General features: G+C 42.3%; 1 protein-coding gene across 2 annotated transcripts; it reads right to left on the bottom strand.

The window, feature by feature from the left end:
* Positions 1-377: 377 nt before the first annotated feature.
* DDO (D-aspartate oxidase) lies at positions 378-14216 on the bottom strand. 2 transcript variants are annotated; one of them, XM_063125750.1, is made up of 5 exons: positions 14132-14216; positions 9016-9193; positions 7646-7754; positions 5171-5347; positions 378-1284 (listed from the first exon to the last, which is right to left on the bottom strand). In XM_063125750.1, the coding sequence occupies exons 2-5, from the start codon at positions 9185-9187 to the stop codon at positions 717-719; spliced, it is 1026 nt and encodes a 341-aa protein (XP_062981820.1). In that variant the 5' UTR covers positions 9188-9193; positions 14132-14216; the 3' UTR covers positions 378-716. The 2 variants fall into 2 exon arrangements, with proteins under 2 accessions (XP_062981820.1, XP_062981819.1); XM_063125749.1 differs by having other exon boundaries at positions 9016-9190.
* Positions 14217-19319: the final 5103 nt, after the last annotated feature.

Genomic DNA, 19319 nt, shown 5'->3' with positions numbered 1-19319 from the left:
ACCTCACGGGGTAGCTGCACACAGAGCCGAGGGTTCCTGGTTCATATCCAGGTGGTTCCTGAGCATGAGCCATTGCAGAGAGAACCTTCACCTCACCCTACCCACAATCCTTTCAGCCAGTTCTCACGTTCCCCTACAAGTCATCAAGTGCTGAGTTATCACTTGAAATGCAGGAGCCTGTGAACTAACCCCATGGCATTCTTCCAGACCAGGGGTGGGGAACCTCAAGCACCGGGGGCCACATGCCACACCCTGGTGTCCCCATCTGGCCCTCTGGGGCTCACCAGATGGCCAGGGCCTCTTCCCCTTTTATATTTATTTATTTTTTATTTATTTATTTATTACATTTTTATACCGCCCAATAGCCGAAGCTTTCCCCCAACCACCAATCATTGGATGGTTCCCCAGCTTTGGCACAGTTTTTCCTCCCATTCTTAAAGGTTGAGATGTGTCTCCTAAGGCTGAGTTACTGGCAGTAAGAGCTTCAAGCTAAAATATGCCGGTGGTTTTGTACTTTTGACCCCCAACCCCTTTGCCTTCAGCTACGCCCACCACTGGAATGCAGCCCGAGAGCTTCTCCAGAGTTGAATTCGGCCCTCGAGCTGAAAGAGGTTCTCCACCCATTCCAGATTTTATGTCACAATAAGCACAGCCTGATCCAACTATATTACTAAATATAAAAAATGAGAGGGGAGAGAGGGAGTTTTCACCATAGTTTACAGCTTAGCCCTATTCCTAGACATCTCCAGTGCTCCAATACACTCCTTAACCAGCTGAGTTGCTTCTCTGGCTGTACCCTGATGCACTGAAAAGCCACCGCCACCATGCCCATAATGGTGGACCACCAGTAGCTTCTCATTGCCTCGGACCAGTATCTCTTTCTGCAGCCTCACGGATGACCTGGATGGCCTCAGGCCCACTCGCACTGTAATATCCCGAGCTGTCCGAAGCGACGGCTCAAGAACACAACATCGACCAAATATGTTTTTGCTGGTCTTGGGATCCGGGGACAGCGTCCAGATATCTTTTTGCCTTGTCCCTCCCAATGTGACATTGTGCATCCCTGGGTAGATGTATGTCAGTCCGTCCCCATCGCGAATGAAGTGCGTGACCCAAGGGGCATGAACCTTGAGAACTTGACCTCTAGTGGGGTATATCTCTAGGTCACCTACGAGCTTCCTGGATCCAATGCCTGAGCAGTTCACTATGATGTCATAGTCATTGTGGAGTTCCCAGAGGTCTTCTAGGTGTCTAGAATGAACTTGGCCCCCATTTTCTTTCAGCCTGCAAAGAAAATGACAGAGGTGAAAACCATGGTAGTTACCTAGCAGTGTGAATTCTCTGTTGGATTGGTTGTTAGTCAAACCAAGTGCAGTGTGTTTAAACTACGCAACCACAAGTAAAGCTGGAAAGAGAACAAGAAAATAGGCCGATTGTGCCATCAAGATAAAGCATGCATAGATGGCTATAGTGCTGGGTAAATCCTACCACCTTCAGCTATCAGCTGCAGCTACCAGTTCACTTAACAGAGAAGGCTTCCATCCAAATTGTAGGATGGATGTGTAAAGCACTTAGTGAAACAAGGACCAATGAGGGGGGGCGGTGTATTTTTTCACATAGGTACCAATGATTCTTTGCAATCTAAACAGAAAGTGCCCTGTTTGGAGAGAGAAAAGGATGGCTGAGCATGTGGGAAATGTCCAGCCAATTATAGGTCTTGTATCACGGCTGAGATCTACTCTAATCCCCAGTTTAATCTGCTGTTTTCACGGTGTCCAGGAAAAGTGCTGAGCTAAGATTCCAAGACTGAAGACATTAGTTAAATTTCTGTTGCTTGAACAGCAGCAATTCCCACAGTACCACATGGGAATTTTTGGAAATGAGGGGAGTTTCAAAGTCTGTTTGTGATTATGGCATGGGGAGTTTGCTGTTCAAAGAAGAAAGTTGTCTGTCTCTTCTGCCAAGACTCTTGTTCATGCATTGGTTATTTCTCGGTTGGACTACTGCAACCTTCTTCTCACTGGCCTTCCTTCTTCTCACATCAGTTCATTGGTTTCTGTTCACCATTCTGCTGCTAAGATCATCTTCTTGGCTCACCGCTCTGACCATGTTACTCCACTTCTGAAATCTCTTCATTGGCTTCCAATTCACTCCAGAATCCAATATAAACTTCTCCTATTGACCTACAAAGCTTTTCACTGTCTAGCTCCTTCCTATCTTTCCTCTCTCATCTCACACTATTGCCCCGCTCGTGCTCTTCGCTCCTCTAATGCCATGTTTCTCACCTGCCCAAGGGTCTCTACTTCCCTTGCTCGGCTTCATCCATTTTCTTCTGCTGCCCCTTAAATGTTCCAGAACATTTGAGAACTACAAGTTCAATCGCAGCTTTTAAAGCTCAGCTAAAAAAAAATCTTTTTTTTAAAGCTTTTAAAACTTGATTTTGTTCTGACTTTTATACAGTTAGTTTTACCCTACCCAGTGCCTGTTTGGTGCATTCTCTTCCCCTTCTTATTGTTTTATTATGATTTTATTAGAATGTAAGCCTATGCGGCAGGGTTTTGCTATTTTATTGTTTTACTCTGTACAGCACCATGTACATTGATGGTGCTATATAAATAAATAAATAAATAAATAAATAAATAAAAATAATAATACATCACTGAACATCCCATGGAGCCATGTGTGGGTGTGTATTGTATATATAATAACACACACACACAAAAACAGATTCCTAAGGTTGGGCCAATACAACTGTTTCCATGGGACAAAAAAATGATGTGCAGTTGAGTTGCTTCCAGTCCTGCTGCTCCCATCAGCTGCCACCCTGCTACAGGGACCAATTTGGTGCCATACTTTGTCCAGTGCCACTACAGGAGATTTGATAATACTGACTGCTGCTGGCAAGGCTGTACCAACTCACATTGCTGCATCAATGTAGTGTTCTGGGTTCAAATAACATTACAAGTAATGACACAGAGCAGAGGCTGCACCCAAATCAAAATCCTTATTGCTTACGGAAGTGACGTGTCGATTCTGGCCAAGTGTTTTATTATCGGTTCCCTTTTGGTGTATTTTGATGAAGTACCATCAATAGTGCTCAGGGCACTTTGGAGGTGGGTATTACAGAATAAAGTACATATTTAATGGATGCTTCTTTCTCAGCTGCTCAGCGGAAGAATTCTTAATCATCCATTTCAGCTCCTTGTCCTCCATCCTTCACGCAGCAAAACCCCATCTATTGCAGTGGGGTGCAGTGGGGGGTTGCACCAGCATAGCACTTTGAGGATCAGGGTACTCCTTTGGGAAATTACAAGAGTGTAAAACAAAAATGAGGGGCAGCAGAAGCCTGACAAGCACTAAATGGATTCAGCGATTTAGTTGAGCATCAGCACTGCTTTCAGTATTGTTTAAGAAATGAAACATGACAGAGCCTGTTTCCCCCCGAGATAGCTCGTATGTCAGCAGAGAGCAGTGTAAGAATAAAGAGCACTCAGTGTACCATTACTTTAAGGCAAGACGTGCTCACCCATGTTTAAACATGGGGTGAAAACACCAGTACAATTTGATTAATGGCTAACACATTTTATTAACATTTGGACTCTCTTTCATTACACCTTGAATCTTGATTGAAAAATGGCACACAGTCAGTGTATTTAAAGGCAAATATATCCCTCTCTCTCACACACACAGATAGATAACACATATACATACATATTTACGCACAACTCATCCAGTGTGTTGTTAGGCAATGGATTCTGGGCTAAAAGACCTACAACGTATCAACAGTTTATGGAACTCCCTGACACAAGATGTAGTACTAACCTAGGTGGCTTTAAGAAAACAGTCAAGACAAGTTCAGGGAGGATAATAAAGTCTATAAATGAATATTAGCACTAGGAACCAGGAAGTATCATGCAGCTATTCCTTCTTTTCTTTCTTAATGGATTTTCTTCTGCAGGACAAAAGACAGAAGTGGTGGGAAATTATGGGAGGGTTACAGGTGGAAGATGATGGCACAAAATTCTGTGAATGAGGCAGGATGATGATGATGCCATAAAATCCTCATCTGGAAGCACCGGATATATAAATAATTGTATATAAATATAAATTACAGCTGTGTTTTGTGGTTTTCATTTTTGTGAACCACAAACAGAGCTTCAACTGTTGGGCAGTATGGGAATATGATAAATAAAATAAATAAATGGCTAAATAAAGTACAAAAACACAAATTGTTTAAAACTGGTTTAACTGCCCTGAGTTCCCTCAAAAGGGAACAGCTCTATGCTGAGAATGCTAAGGGTGCCAAGGTGCTTTCCTAAAATTAATTTTTAGCACAAGGGTTTGTTGGGGGTAATCGTGGCCATTTAACAACTTAAACTGTTGTGTCTTAGGAGTTGGAACGTCTTATTTGTGTTGTGAAGGCACCCGAAAGAAGCAAAGAAACCTTCCCCTCTGTGTTTTCAAAGGCAGTTCTTCATTGGATGCATGTTTCGTGTCTGGATGATGGGTGTTGATTTCCACATACAGGGTTGTATCCAATGTTAGTCTTACTTAGAGCAGATCAACTGAAATGAATGGGGCCTACATTAGATGCAAACCACCGGAAGTAAAAGAAAAAAGAAAAGGGGAAAACCACGTTTAACAGTGAAATCCCATAAAGCTTTGCTCAGAACCACGTCCCACTGAGTTCAATGACACTTATTCCCAAGTAAGTGTGTTCAGGATCTTACCCTGTTTAAAAAGCAAGGAGAAAGGATTGCACTAATTGATTGCCAGAGTACAGAAAGGCGTCTATCAAACATACATACCTCTTAACTGCATCTTATGTATTTCTCCCTTTTTTTCTTTTCTTTTCTTTTTTGGCTCTAGTTGATTTTTTTTTTTTTGTTTTCACTGTATGTTAAGTTGGATTTTTTAAAAATTACATTTAATATACCACCCTGGTATCATAACACAAAGGGTAGTATAAAAATATTTTAAATAAATAAATGTGGTTTGGGTATCGTAAGAAAGTGGAAGGGCATTTCAGGGGAAAGGTTAGATGGGTTGGGGAAGGATGGGTTAAATTCATTATGGTCCAAAATTCTTTGGATTAGAAGTCCTTTTATTGTACTGTTACATTTCAAATTAAAAAAAAACGCCACTGAATTTGAAAAAGATGCACGCATACCTTTTCTCCAGCCAGATCAGATAAGGCGGGCAGTTACATTTCAGGGTCGTAAAGGCCTGACCATATTTGTGGTGTGGAAATTTCTTCAGCTCTTTTTCAGTCATTGAGCGAAACCCTAGAACCACATCAGACCAGAATGGGGCCTTCTCATCAGGAATGGTTTTAAAAATCTGCCAGCTCAAAGACATGGAAGAGAATAATCATATAAAACGCAGGCATTCTGCTGTGTTGACTCTTTAATTCTCTATCAGAAAATAATGATTTGAGAACAAAGTTCTTTAGTATATCAGAACTACTTCAGACTTTATACAGTAGCAAATCTCCCTATAGCACCCATGTGCCAGCATAATACACATCCAATTATTGTCTGTATCCACTACATTTTAAGTGCATTTATAAAACATTGTATAAATAAATCAAATATAAGTCATAAATTGTTTGAGTACCTCTTAAATAGATAAATGTATGAAGTACCCTCTGTATATTGAAGTTTAAATATTACAGATTCAAAATGGTGACAAAAGCTAGGGTAAAACATGGAGAAAGGGGTTGATAACAGTCCTCAACTTTTGGATGGGAAATAGCTCAGAGGCAGCTATACAAAATACTGTGTATTTAATGCATGGACCATTTTCTGACTCTGAAGAGAATGCAGCAGCCTGTATATGTGTGACATAGAGGTTGTGGGAAATGCTGGCTCCGTGTTTTGAAGGACCTTTGTGCAAGGACCCCTCAATTGCCCCGTTCAGAAGACACCTGAAACCACAGCTTTAACCATGGTGAACAAAGCAAAAAGCCTTATTCACCATGGTTAAAGCCGTGGTTTAAGGCGTCTTCTGAACACAGCCTGGCTTTCTGGCTTAACCACCATGGTTAAAGCCATGGTTTAAGGTGTCTTCTGAATGGGCCCATTGGGACTCCTCCCTCAGTGAGTCTACCTTCTAGAACCATTGTCACTGCTTCTATCGTTCCTTGCCCTCTTTCTCATCATTGCTACTACTTGCTTGCTTGACAGGTAGAGAGCCAGTGAGCAAGTAGGCAGTGGCATCTCCAGCTCTTTCTTCTCACCACCACTGTTATCTGGTCCAGAGCAAGAGACAAATGAACAAGCAAGTTCAGTGGTCAAGAAGAAAAGCAAGCCCAGAGGGCTCTACTTAGAGAGCCCCTTCTGGGGTGTGGGCCCTTAGCAGGGGCTCAACCATGCCTACCTTTGATGCTGGCCCTGGTTGTGGAGAAGGCTCTTTACACCGATTTTTTAAAGGGAAAGATTAGTAGATCATATTATGATAATCACAGGCCTTCGTGGCCTTTCAGAAAATCTGGTCCTGGTAAAAACAGCTTTGATCTCTATCATCAGTAAAAATGAATGAAGTGCAGGGCTAAGCACAAATATTCTCAACTGTCCCACAATTTTTTCCACGCACCACTGAATGGAGCTCAGAGACCACAGTTTGAAAACCTGGGTATTACACCAAGGGCTGAAGCTGACTCTCAACAGATTTCTTCTATTTCTTAATATGTTACCAAAACTTGCACCTATGTGACAAGGAAAAGAAAAATGCACATAGGGGGATGTGGGTCATGGCATATCTTAAATGTTGTTTGGGATGTTAATTGCAGAAACAAGATTTGTACGATCAGCACCATATCAGTTTTGTCTCTACCCTGTGCCTGTTTGGTGCATTCTCTTCCCCTTCTTATTGTTTTATTATGATTCTATTAGAATGTAAGCCTATGCGGCAGGGTTTTGCTATTTTATTGTTTTACTCTGTACAGCACCATGTACACTGATGGTACTATATAAATAAATAAAAAAATAAATAAATAAATAATACTAATTCCTCCCATCCTAATATGATCAGAAAATACAATCCCAATGTATGTGTTTATTCATGTATTACATTTCTATGCTGCCTTCCTCATGCAAAATCAGGGGTCTGGAAAAAAAGCCCAATGAGGAGAGACTGAAAGAACTTGGCATATTTAGCCTTAAGAAGAGAAGACTGAGGGGGAACATGATAGCACTCTTCAAATACTTGAAAGATTGTCACACAGAGGAGGGCCAGGAACTCTTCTTGATCAACCCAGAGTTCTGGACACGGAATAATGGGCTCAAGTTACAGAAGCCAGATTCCAGCTGGACATCAAGAAAAGCATCCTGACTGTTAGAGCAGCATGACAATGGAACTGATACTAGAGGCCTTCAAGAGGCAGTTGGACATCTGTCAGGTATGCTTTAAAGTGGATTCCTGCACTGAGCAGGGTGTTGGACTCAATGGCTTCATAGGCCCCTTCCAACTCTACTATTCTATGATTCTATGAAGGCAGTACGCAGGTGATCGCCCACCCAGGCACTGGCCAGATTCAGACCTGCATAGCTGCAGCAAAGTAACTGCAGGATGGGGCCTAGCAAACAGGCTTGACTATGACTCTGCTAAGCTGAAATAACTGACTCTTTAGTCAACCCTTCCTTACCCAGATACCAAATGAATCCCAGCCTCTGAAGCCTCCGAGGAATTGCAGATTCCTGACAGGTGGTCAAAGGTCTCCCTAAACCATTGCTTCTGTCGATGAACCGGTGTGTCTGTACAGAAGAAAGAAAGCATTTATTTGTTGCATTTTTGTATCGCCCAATAGCTGTTCCCCTTCAAATGGAGGGGAACAGGTTAGGAAAATCAAGAAGCAGTATGAAAATATGGATACCCAGAATAAGGGCAATATCCCATATGAACAAATGGGTATGATAGTAAAATTATATAATGGACATAATCCTAGTTGTCTCCACACAGGCAAACAAGCAGATTGCAATGATGAAGAGGAGGAGCAAGTCAAGGGGGCCCTTAGTGGGGTGTAGTCTTTCAGCAGGTGCCCAATCATGCCCATCCTTGACATGTGGAGCTGCCCTGTGACTTCTAGAAAGGCACCACTCTCATTTGACAAATTAAGAACTATCACTACCTGGTTTTGTTCCTTGGGGTATACTGAGTTCATATGTCAGGGAATCAGCCTTGAAAACTAGTTATATCTCTTGAAAGTCAGTTTGGTGACTTTATATCCATGCTCTGATAACCTCTCATTTGGATTACTGCAATGCGTTATACGTGGGGCTGCCTTTAAAAACGGTCCGGAAACTTCAACTGGTGCAAAACAGGGCAGCAAGGTTATTAACAGGGACTGGCCGGCGAGATCACATTACGCCAGTCCTTTTACAACTTCAATGGCTGCCAGTCCAGGTCCGGGCCCAATTCAAAGTGCTGGTATTAACATTTAAAGCCCTAAACGGTTTGGGGCCAGGTTATCTGAAGGAACGCCTCCTCCCATATGTACCTACCCGGACCTTAAGATCATCTACAGGGGGCCTTCTCCATGAGCCCCTGCCAAAGGAAGTGAGGCAGGTGGCTACTAGGAGGAGGGCTTTCTCCGCTGTGGCACCCCGGTTGTGGAACGAGCTCCCCAGAGAGGTCCGCTTGGCGCCTACACTGTACTGCTTTCGTCGCCAGCTGAAGACCTTTTTATTCACTCAGTATTTTAACACTTAATTTTAACTTAAATTTAAATTTTACTGTTTTAACTCTGTATTTTAATCCTATATCAACTTTGCTGTGTGGTTTTATCCTGGTTGCGCTTTTTATACTGTATTTCGTAATTGTGTTTTAAACTGTTGGGTGTTTTACTGTGGTTTTAATTTTTGTGAACCGCCCAGAGAGCTTCGGCTATTGGGCGGTATAAAAATGTAATAAATAAATAAAATAATAAATAAATAAATAAATAAAATAGTAAAAATGGAAAACCATAACGTAAAAACCCTGAACATTCTTGCATTTTGGAATGAAAATTTTACTCGCCTGGGCAAGCATGTGGAATAAGCATTCCGGCTGCTACATCACTTGTCGTGTTGGGAGTAAATCTGTCAGCAACTACAGTCACGCTGCAGTTTGAAATGGCGTCTGAAATGCACACCGCGGTGGAGAGGCCAATCAGCCCAGCGCCAACAACTGCAATCTTGGGCTTGGCCATGTCCTGCTAAGACAAAGGGAGGGAGGGAGGGAGGAATTAAAAGAAACTTCTATGGAGGAAATTAAGATTCCTTATACTATGCATTTCCCCCCTTTTTGGTTCTCATTATCTTTCTTTAAACGTCCCGAGAAAATGACCTCCAGGAGAAAAAAGTATGGAGGGCTCTTAACCCATAGATCATCCTGCTGAAGGTAAGAGGATTAGCATGAGGAAACTGCAGCCATGTGTGGATCAAATCAGCCCTTCTGAACAGAAAGCTGAAATTGGAGTTGTCCCGACCTGGCATCAGAACCCAGCACCCTTGGGCAGTCGCCAGAGCCCCAGCACCCTGTCAGGGCCCGTTGGGGCTGACGCCTCCCTAGGTCCTCAGCTACAGGCTTACTAGGCAGTGGCCAACAGTCTTATTAATCTCCCCCATTGCCTCAGAGCAACAGTACACTAGGGCATTATGGGAATTAAAATGGCTAATATGTTGTTGCCACTGTTAGATAAGCCTGTGGCCAGAGGCCCACCAATGTAAAAGGGGGCTCACCAGAGAGCACTTTGCCAAACTACCGCTCCCTCCCCAAAACCCTTGGAGTCAACTTTGTAACTGACACTATTTAAATACCAAAGCCAAAAAATAACACAGAACATGTTTAATTCTCTTCTTTGTAAGGAAGATCTAGAAATGAGGTTTGAAGGTAAACAGAACGTCACTTCATTTCTAAATTATTATTTACTGACCAGATTCAGATGATCATAAGGGCAAAAGAAGCCACTGTGGCTTCTACCCCTGCCCCTGCCTTTTGCATAATTACCTGCGATGCTGTGCAGGTTACTGTATTGTCTGAACCTGGTATGGTGGGGATGGCTTCTTACCCACCCTAGAACACAGGGCTTATTGTAGGGGCTTTAAAGTGGGTTAGAAGCCCCACACAAACACACACAGCGCTGGGTTTGGACAACATGGCAACCCACGCAGCATCATGGGTTATTATGCAAATAGTGGTCACACACACAGCACACACAGGATGGGAAAAAGAAACCATGGTGGTTTCTTTTCCTCTTCTGATTGTCAGAACGCAGCCACTACGTTTCTCCTTCCATTCACATCCTTCTTCTCCCTCTGTCTCCCTTCCTGTGAGGACCTCCAGGGACAAACCTTTCCACAGCTCAAAACAAGGAAGTCCCTATAACTATTAGGATACAACGACATGCAAGCACACACATAGTATCTTCTCTAAACTAACACATAGCTGGTTAGTCAATCATTATTTGTTTAAAATCAAAGGGCAACCCTAAGCTCCAAAAGCTCCAATTACCAGGACAAAATAAATTCTGTGAAACATGCCATCTGTGAAGGAGATAGTCAAGAGGTAACATCTATATGACCTTGACTGTCTATACCAACTAAAGAATCCAGAGATTTTGAATTGTTGGGCAATGCAAGTATTGTTTGTTTGTTTGTTTTTCAGATTTGCTTCCTATGTATTTTTCGAGGTAAATATCTACCTCAAGGACAACGATTTTTCTTAATTATTACATTTCCCATCTTATGACTCTGACCATGCAGACTTCATGACTTAACATGGTCACCCTTTTTAAAGACTGTCTATTTCACTCTATTTGAAAGACTGTCCTCTCCAATTCTAGTTTAAAAATAAGGAGTCATAAGAACTGTTGGCATCTGAACAACAGGTTGACAGGTCACTTGGTCAAAGTCTTCTGCTCTATGGCAAGATTGACTGTATTTTTATTTAAATTATATTATTTTAAAATATGAATCTCTACATATGAATTAGCATATGCAAATCAGCAGCATCTTTTTTGGTGATTTATAAGTGATTATCAGAGCTAACTCCAAATCATCTGGAGGGGACTCAGTGAGGGTGGATATTTATTTGTTTAATTTATTTATTTATTGCATTTATATCCCGCCTTTTTTCCTACTTAAAGAACCCAAGGTGGCGTACATAATCCGCCTCCTCTCTATTTTATCCTCACAACAACAACAACCCTGTGAGGTATTTATTTATTATTTTATTTATTTATTACATTTCTATACCGCCCAATAGCTGGAGCTAAGAGTCTGTGACTGAGAGTCTGTGACTGACCCAAAGTCATCCAGTGAGTTCCATGGCAGAGTGGGGACTAGAACCCAGATCCCCTGACTCCCAGTCCAACACTCTAGCCACTGCACCACACTGGTGTGGCCTAGATTGGGCTGTTGCTTGCATCTCCTAGCAACACTCCCTATCCCCACTTAGGTGGAAGTCATTGACGCCTCAGATCTGCCTGATTCCCACATTACCCTTTCTGCCAAAATTACAAAGATGGTTCTTAAAAGCTGTTCCATCTAGCTGATGTGCTGAATTTTATTTTGGCTCCGATTTTGCCAGTTGTAATCTTTGCTGGGTTTCTTTGCTGGCTTTTTTAGTTTTTAAGTATATATATTTTAGAATTTCTTTTTTGTAAAGATTATGTTTCAGTTGATGTTATAGTTGTGTGTTGGTTTTATTCTGTGTGCTCTTCAAATGTCCATTTGACAGAAAAAAAATGTGGTATATAAGTGTTTGAAATACATACATACTTAAAATCAGGGTCTAGCAATGTGCTATTGGGTTTAGTCATCAGTCTGGATAGTGATTTAATCATTACCTCATACCAGAATAAGCATGACATTCATACTGAACAAAGGTTAGGGATCAGCAAGTTCTTTTTTTATGATTTCGAAGTGTCCTTTGTACCCTATTTAAAAACAACTTAGATTTTGAACTTTCTATGAGTCTTTGACATTTATTTTCAATGAAGATTTGCTTACGTCTCCTTTGAATATAAAATGGTGAACTTGGCAATAACAATTTGGTTGATAATTCTCCAAATATATTTCTGGGGAAAAGTGCTGATCGAAAGAAGAACACCTGAAGTACTTGTTCCTTGTCCATTCCAGGAAAGATCTGGGTTTTTTTACAAAACTTTGGGGCATGGTTCATTTCTCTTCAGTTGACTGTTTCAAAAAGCATATTGTGAAAGCTTTAGTAGGCCAAGGGTGCTGCCAGACAGGAGAGTCCTACACCTAACCCTACCAATCAAAAAGCAATGCACAGCTATTCTGTCTTTCCCTCTTTAATGGATTTTCTGAGGTAAGAAAAAAAAGATGAAGGTAGGGGTGGGAAAACATGGGAGGGATACAAGTGAAAGACCACAATTTTTAGACCTGATCCTATAAAATTCTATGAATGAGGTTGACAATTGCACACCAAAAGCCTCACTGGAAGCACCCTTGGTTTCTTCATTCATATACTCCACAATGCATTTATAACTTTTCATTTATTTTCCCCATTTTCGATTCAATCTCTGCTTACCATTTAATTTTTCGAAAGTCACCATCCTCTTTGGACTACATTGTGCTTGCCTGTTGTATAGATTTAAGGGAGGAGAGATTGTGGCCTGGTTCAGACAACACGCTGCTTAACCACAAAATGGTTAACAGAATGCATTGACCTTAATGCATTCCATTAACCATTTTGTGGTTAAGCAGCATGGTTTAGCATATTGTCTGAACCAGGCCAATGTCTGCTTCCAGGTATAACATTAAATCATTTTTTAAATTTTAGAGTTATGAGACTGAACCTAGCCTCCCCTGGGTTCACATGCTCTATGTTTTAAAGGCCCTCTATGTTTTAAAGTCGACTTGTTTCCACTAATCATAGTTAAGATTAACCACATTTTGTCTTGGTTCAGATTATATGGCAAACTCCAGTTAATCAAAAACAGAAAAAAAACCTTCCAAATTCTTCCTCAGTGGACTATGCAAGCTCAGGAGAAGGCTAAGCTGTGGTTTAATTTTATGTCCAAACTAGCTCATGAGAGCCAATAGCTCCAGCACTTTCTTCCCAACATAGGGTGACTATATAGCAAGGAGGACATGGCCTGTATCTTTAACAGCTATATTGAAAGGGGAATTTCAGCAAGTGTCGTTTGTATGCATGCAACACCTGGTGAAATTCCCTCTTCATCACAACGATTAAAGCTGCAGGAGCCCTGCCCTCTTTTCTATACAACTGTTAAAGATACAGGAGCCCTGTCCTCCTTTCCATATGGTCACCCTATCCCAACATGAACTGAACTTAGACTACTTTTTTCCTCCAGGTCTCTCTGACATCTGCCCATTTTTTTTCTCCTCTCCAATGTAACAGTGGCCTGGTTCAGACCACACACTAAACCATGCTGCTTAACCACAAAATGGTTAAGGGAATGCATGCATTCCTTTAACCATTTTGTGGTTAAGCAGCATGGTTTAGTGTGTGGTCTGAACCAGGCCAGTTAGGGGAAACAGCTATAAAGCATCCCTCAGGATGCAATCCCAGGCACCTTTAGAAAGAAAAAAGTACTAAAAAACCCATGTTGACTGAGGAATGCTGGGAGATGTAGGACTTTTTTCTGTCTAAACATGCCAGGATTGCGCTCTAAAGAAGTTAATGTCTTCTTTGCATTTCTGACTTTGTCCCAAATTGTGCCCAATCTCTCTTCAGAAACGCTGTTGTAAAAAATAAGATCTGAAAAATCCATTTCCGTTTGGTCGGAAACACCACAATTTTTCAAATAAAACTGCTTCAGAATGTGGCTCCGAGCAAGAGCTATAAAGCAAGAGGGGCGCGTAGCTGGTCCGGAGCGGGGTGGGAATCGAATCCCATTTCTCCAGAGGCCTGTTAAAACAAAACCCTCTTTTATTACACAGCGCCGTCTAGCATACGCTTCCCATGCAGACCTGCAGTTACCTGGGGATGGACTACTACAGGTGTATTGGGTTACAATTTCCAGCATGGTTAGCTAGGAGATGCTGGGAGTCGTAGTCCAACACATCTGAGGGGCGCCAGGTTAAGGAAGGCTGAACTAGTAGGCTCGGGCGGGGGAGTCATCCGTTCATTCGATGAGCCTTTTAAGAACGAAGAGAAATACCTTTCTGTGCAAGAGAGTCCGGATTCTTACAAGTGGCGCCTTTCCAAGCAAAAGCTCACTTACGGTCGGCTACAGAAGCGGCAATTGCAACAAGAGGGCGGGCTGAGGAAAACATGGATTCGGAGGGCGGGCAATCTTTCCAAGCCGAGTCGTCTCTGATTGGGTGGAGCGAGGGGCAGGATTGCCTCAAGAACGGCCTCGTGTCCCCACTCGGAGCCTTTACGTCTGCATGATTATTTCCAGAGCCCGTGTTGCAACAAAAACAACGAAGAGTCTTGTGGTCATTTATGATTTAACATATTTATTCAGGCATAAGGTTTCATGGACTAAAGACCACTTCATCAGATGCATGGGGTATAGTAAGGGGAGTTTCAGGTTTATGTACAGTAAAAGTTCATATGGGCAGTGGGGAATGTACTGTATATAAATCTGAAATTCTCTATAACGTCCGATGTATCTGATGAAGTGATTTTTAGTTCTAGAAAGCTTGTGCCAGAATAAATTTGAGGAAGATTTTTTAAAACAAACAAACCACATTTCATGTGCTAATTGGATTACCTAGTGCCAGGGTGCTTGTGTTATTAATAACTACACCACTGTTATGTTCACTATTAATAATGTGATATATGAATACTTAATCATCTCCGGAACTTTCTCCTGATGTTCACGATTGTATCTCGGCATGTCTCTCAGATATCTCAGCCTGGCTGCTTCATCGTCGTCTGAAACTAAATATGGCAAAGACTGAATTGCTTGTTTTTCCGCCTAAACCTTCTCCTCATCTTTCATTCTCTCTCACTGTCAATGATGTTACGCTTACTCCAGTCAAGGAAGCTCGTAGTCTTGGCTTCATATTTGACTCATCGCTCTCCTTTATTCCTCATATTGAGGCAGTAGCTAAATCCTGTCGTTTCTTCCTGTATAATATTGCCAGGATTCGACCATCTCTGTCTGTCTCTTCTGCCAAGACGCTTGTTCATGCACTGGTTATTTCTCGATTGGACTACTGCAACCTTCTTCTCCCTGGCCTTCCTTCTTCTCACATCAGTCCGCTGGTTTCTGTTCACCACTCTGCCGCTAAGATCATCTTCCTGGCTCGCCGCTCTGACCATGTTACTCCACTTCTGAAATCTCTTCATTGGCTTCCAATTCACTTCAGAATCCAATATGAACTCCTCCTGTCGACCTTCAAAGCTTTTCATGGTCTAGCTCCTTCCTATCTCTCCTCTCTCATCTCACACTATTGCCCCGCTCGTGCTCTTCGCTCCTCTGATGCCATGTTTCTCGCCTGCCCAAGGGTCTCTACTTCCCTTGCTCGGCTTCGTCCATTTTCCTCTGCTGCCCCTTACGCCTGGAACGCTCTTCCAGAACATCTGAGATCCACAAGTTCAATTGCAGCTTTTAAAGCTCAGCTAAAAACTTTTTTTTCCTAAAGCCTTTAAAACTTGATGTTGCTTGGACTTTATACTGTTAGTTCTACCCTACCCTGTGCCTGTTTACCCTACCCAGTGCTTGTTTGCATTCTCTTCCCCTCCTTATTGCTTTACTATGATTTTATTAGATTGTAAGCCTATGCGGCAGGGTCTTGCGATTTACTGTTTTACTCTGTGCAGCACCATGTACATTGCTGGTGCTATATAAATAAATAATAATAATAACAACATAAAGGATATTTTTATTAAACATTGTAGACACTGATACCCTACTCCGCATTCAACTTGCCTGACGACAGGAGGGCCATTGCAGGTGAGGGGAGAAATGAGGAGACGCTTGTCAAGCCCCATTGGTGGGGCTTTGTGGTGACACTGGCCAGAGGAGGAGCTTACGAGGTGATATTAGCCTTCAGGCCATTTATTGATTTATTTTTATTTATTTATTACATTTATATACCGCCCCCCAGCCGAAGCTCTCTGGGCGGTTTACAATTAAAATAGTAGACATTAAAAGTATACAAATTTTTTAAAAAAACATAAAAACAGTATAAAGACAACAACAGTATTCATTTAAAACAAAAATTCTGGGGTCCATTAAAACAAACTTAATGTTATTAAATGCTGTTAAAATGCCTGGGAGAAGAGAAAGGTCTTGACCTGGCGCCGAAAAGATAACAACGTTGGCGCCAGGCGAGCCTTATCGGGAAGATCATTCCACAGTCGGGGGGCAACCACTGAGAAGGCCCTCTCCTGGCCTCTTTGAAGTGCAGCTCCCAGCAGATAGGCTCCCAGCAAAGTTATTCCTTTTGGCTCCTGCTGTTGGGAGCAATGGTGTTCTCTCGGTTCTTCAGCATGGCAGCAGAGCAGCCGGAGGAAATGTCAAAATGTACAGATTGCTTGTTGCTTGTGTTTTAATCATTCAACCAAAATGCTAATAGAAATGCCTTTTGCATGTTTTGTAACATCTCCCCTGAACTTTGTCTTCGTTTATTTAATAGCAGGATTTATATGTCACCCAATTAAAATTTAAATTGTATCCTGCACAGCTGAATCCAACCATATTATCTATCATGAACCTCATCCACCCTCTTTAAAATGGAAACAAATAAAATAGTTATCCCCCTCCCCAATCCCTGGCACACCCAGCTAGGGGTGTTCGGATTTTCTGAAATCTCTACTGTGTATGTTTTGTGTATTGTCATTCGTTCCGGTATCAGTTCACAGACAGATTTGAAATCTCCCCCTGTTATGCAGAAAAATACACAAATAATTCTAGAAGAGGGTTCGCAACAATTTATGTTAATATGTAACATTTAGTATATTGTCTCCCATTCCTTCTCCCCATATATATTTTCCTGGATGGCCTATGTCTTAGCAGAAACTTGTGTATTTTCCTATGAATAAATTTGCATAAATTTTGGGAAAGTTAATAACAACAACAAGAAATTTCTTACCTGCCTCTCCATTTTGATCGAGGTGGGGAACAGTAAATATAAAATATATAAAGAAAGAAAAAGATGCAAAAGTCCACAGACTCAACGCAGCCTTAGGGCGCTGGTCCACAGCAGATTCTGCAGGTTGGACTTTTTGAAATCTGAACTCATTTTAGTCTATCTCAAATTTCTCCAGCATCTCTCCACCCAGCACACTCTCTCTCTTTTCCAGCACAGTATCCTACTGTGTCATTCTGTTAGTACAAATGACATTGTGCTGGCGGAAACCAGGTTCTGAATTATGCACAAGAGGTTACCTTTCCACAGGTATGCAGTTGATCAGGCGGTTGTGCATTGTGCTTGTGCAACCCATTCTGCAAGCAGTTCTGCAACCAGTTACAAATTCTACTTGTGCAACCTGTTACGCAACTGGTTGCACAAGTGTAATGGGCAACCGCTTGCGCAATGGAAACATTCAGTGGAGCTCTGCTAGTGCTATTCGACTTTGTGGAATGACACCATTGGACACTACCCAAAACAGGACATGTAATGAATAGTAAGTCTCGATCACCGGGGAAAGGAGGAATCAAGAACTGGGTAGGGACAAGAGGGTGTTATTAGCTAGGAAGGCAGAGAATTCTGAACCCTAGATGCAGCCCTGAAACTGCTTTCTACTACAACAGGGGTGGGGAACGTATGGCCCTCTAGATGTTGTTGAACTGCAACTCCCATCTACCCCACTAGTTAGGGATGATGGGAGTTACAATCCAACATCTGGAGGCCCTTAGGTTGCCCATCCCTGCCCTACAGCAAAAGTCTTACACAAAGCTAACTCGAATTGCAGTTGGGTCCACCCTAAAATTATCTTAAGAGTGGTGTCATGAAAGGCAAGCAGTGTTTACTTGAACAGTTTTGGAAGTATACCGCAACATACCTTTGCACGGTCAAGCTTTCAAGTAGCTTTTCATCTGCTTCAAATGAGCCTCTCCCCAAGATGTTTTAGTTCTCCTGCTGTGCAATATTGCATAAGATCTTGCCCACCCCCTCCCCGATTAGCTAGCGTTATCTTAGGCCGCTTACTTCTCTACACAGTGAAACATCTGTTAACAAACTTGTGTGCAGCAGCTACAGGGTTTCAGGGGGAGCTAGGGAGCGGCTGAGACACTCAAAAGAGGCAGATGTCTGCACTCCTGGCATGGGCGATGGCCAGAGGATGACCTTTAGGCAAAGGCAACAGGGCTGCGGGGATACTTTCCTGAGAAGCTACAGCTTCTGGCAAGCAAGGAAAGGAACCAGCAATAGGGCAAAGCTGGGGAGCCAGAGGAAAGGAGAGACCAAGGAAAAATCCTCTGCAGCAGTTACGGTCCGAATTGAAGGGAGAATGCGAGTGTGATAAAAGGTGCAACACCCCACCCACCCCGTTCCATCCATCTGAGGCCAAAGGGAATCACTGTGGGAAACAGGAGTGAGATTGGGAGCACCAATCTAATAAACCTTCCCCTACCTAGTGTCCTCCAGAAGTCTTGAAATAAAACTTCATCTGGGGGATGATGGATATTGTAATCCAACACATCTGGTAGGCACCAGGTAAGGGGAAGGCTAGTTTAATGCACATTCTGGATTTGGTTTTATTGTATGTATATTTCCTTTTCATAAGCCACTTCAAGTTCTTTTGGGGGGTGGGGGTGGAATCAAGATCTAAGTTTTTAGACATCAGTAAATAAATCCCCCTAAACCTACATTGCTCTTGCAAGAACAGCTGGGGATGTAGCATTGCCAGCAAAAACAGACAGCAATTGCAGGAGAATTGCAGAAGCATCAAGATAAGCAACTGAATCAGCAGAAGTTTGAGGAATGGCGAAGGAGCTTTGTTTTCAGGGGAGGCATTCAGCTGTGCCATTCGGTCAGCGCAAACAATGTTGCATTAGCGGAAACTAGTTACATTTGCATGAGCATAGTTGTTCAAGTGATTGTGCATCATGCTTGTGCATCCCATTGTACAAGTGCATTGGGCAGCCACTTGCACAACGGAAATATTCAGCAGAGCTCTGCTAGGTCTATTTGCGTTTGCGGAATGACAACGTTGGATCTCTACTCCTATGAATAAATGGATATGTATATATAAAGAAAACATTTGACAGCTATGCAATGTCAGCCATGGGGCTAAAGACCTTGTGGTCTGGTGACTCAGGCCTCTGATCTGCAAAGTGCTCAAGCACATCCTTAACTTTAGGCACACACTAAGAGTCTTGTTCGTTTTAACTGGGTGTAGTAGCGAGACTCCTCAGTTTCAAGCTCCATGTTACGTTACCAAGCTGTTTC

This window comes from Elgaria multicarinata, chromosome 4 (genome assembly GCF_023053635.1).
Source record: "Elgaria multicarinata webbii isolate HBS135686 ecotype San Diego chromosome 4, rElgMul1.1.pri, whole genome shotgun sequence".
Taxonomy (NCBI): Eukaryota; Metazoa; Chordata; class Lepidosauria; order Squamata; family Anguidae; genus Elgaria; species Elgaria multicarinata.
This window is presented reverse-complemented; position numbering and strand designations above follow the sequence as displayed.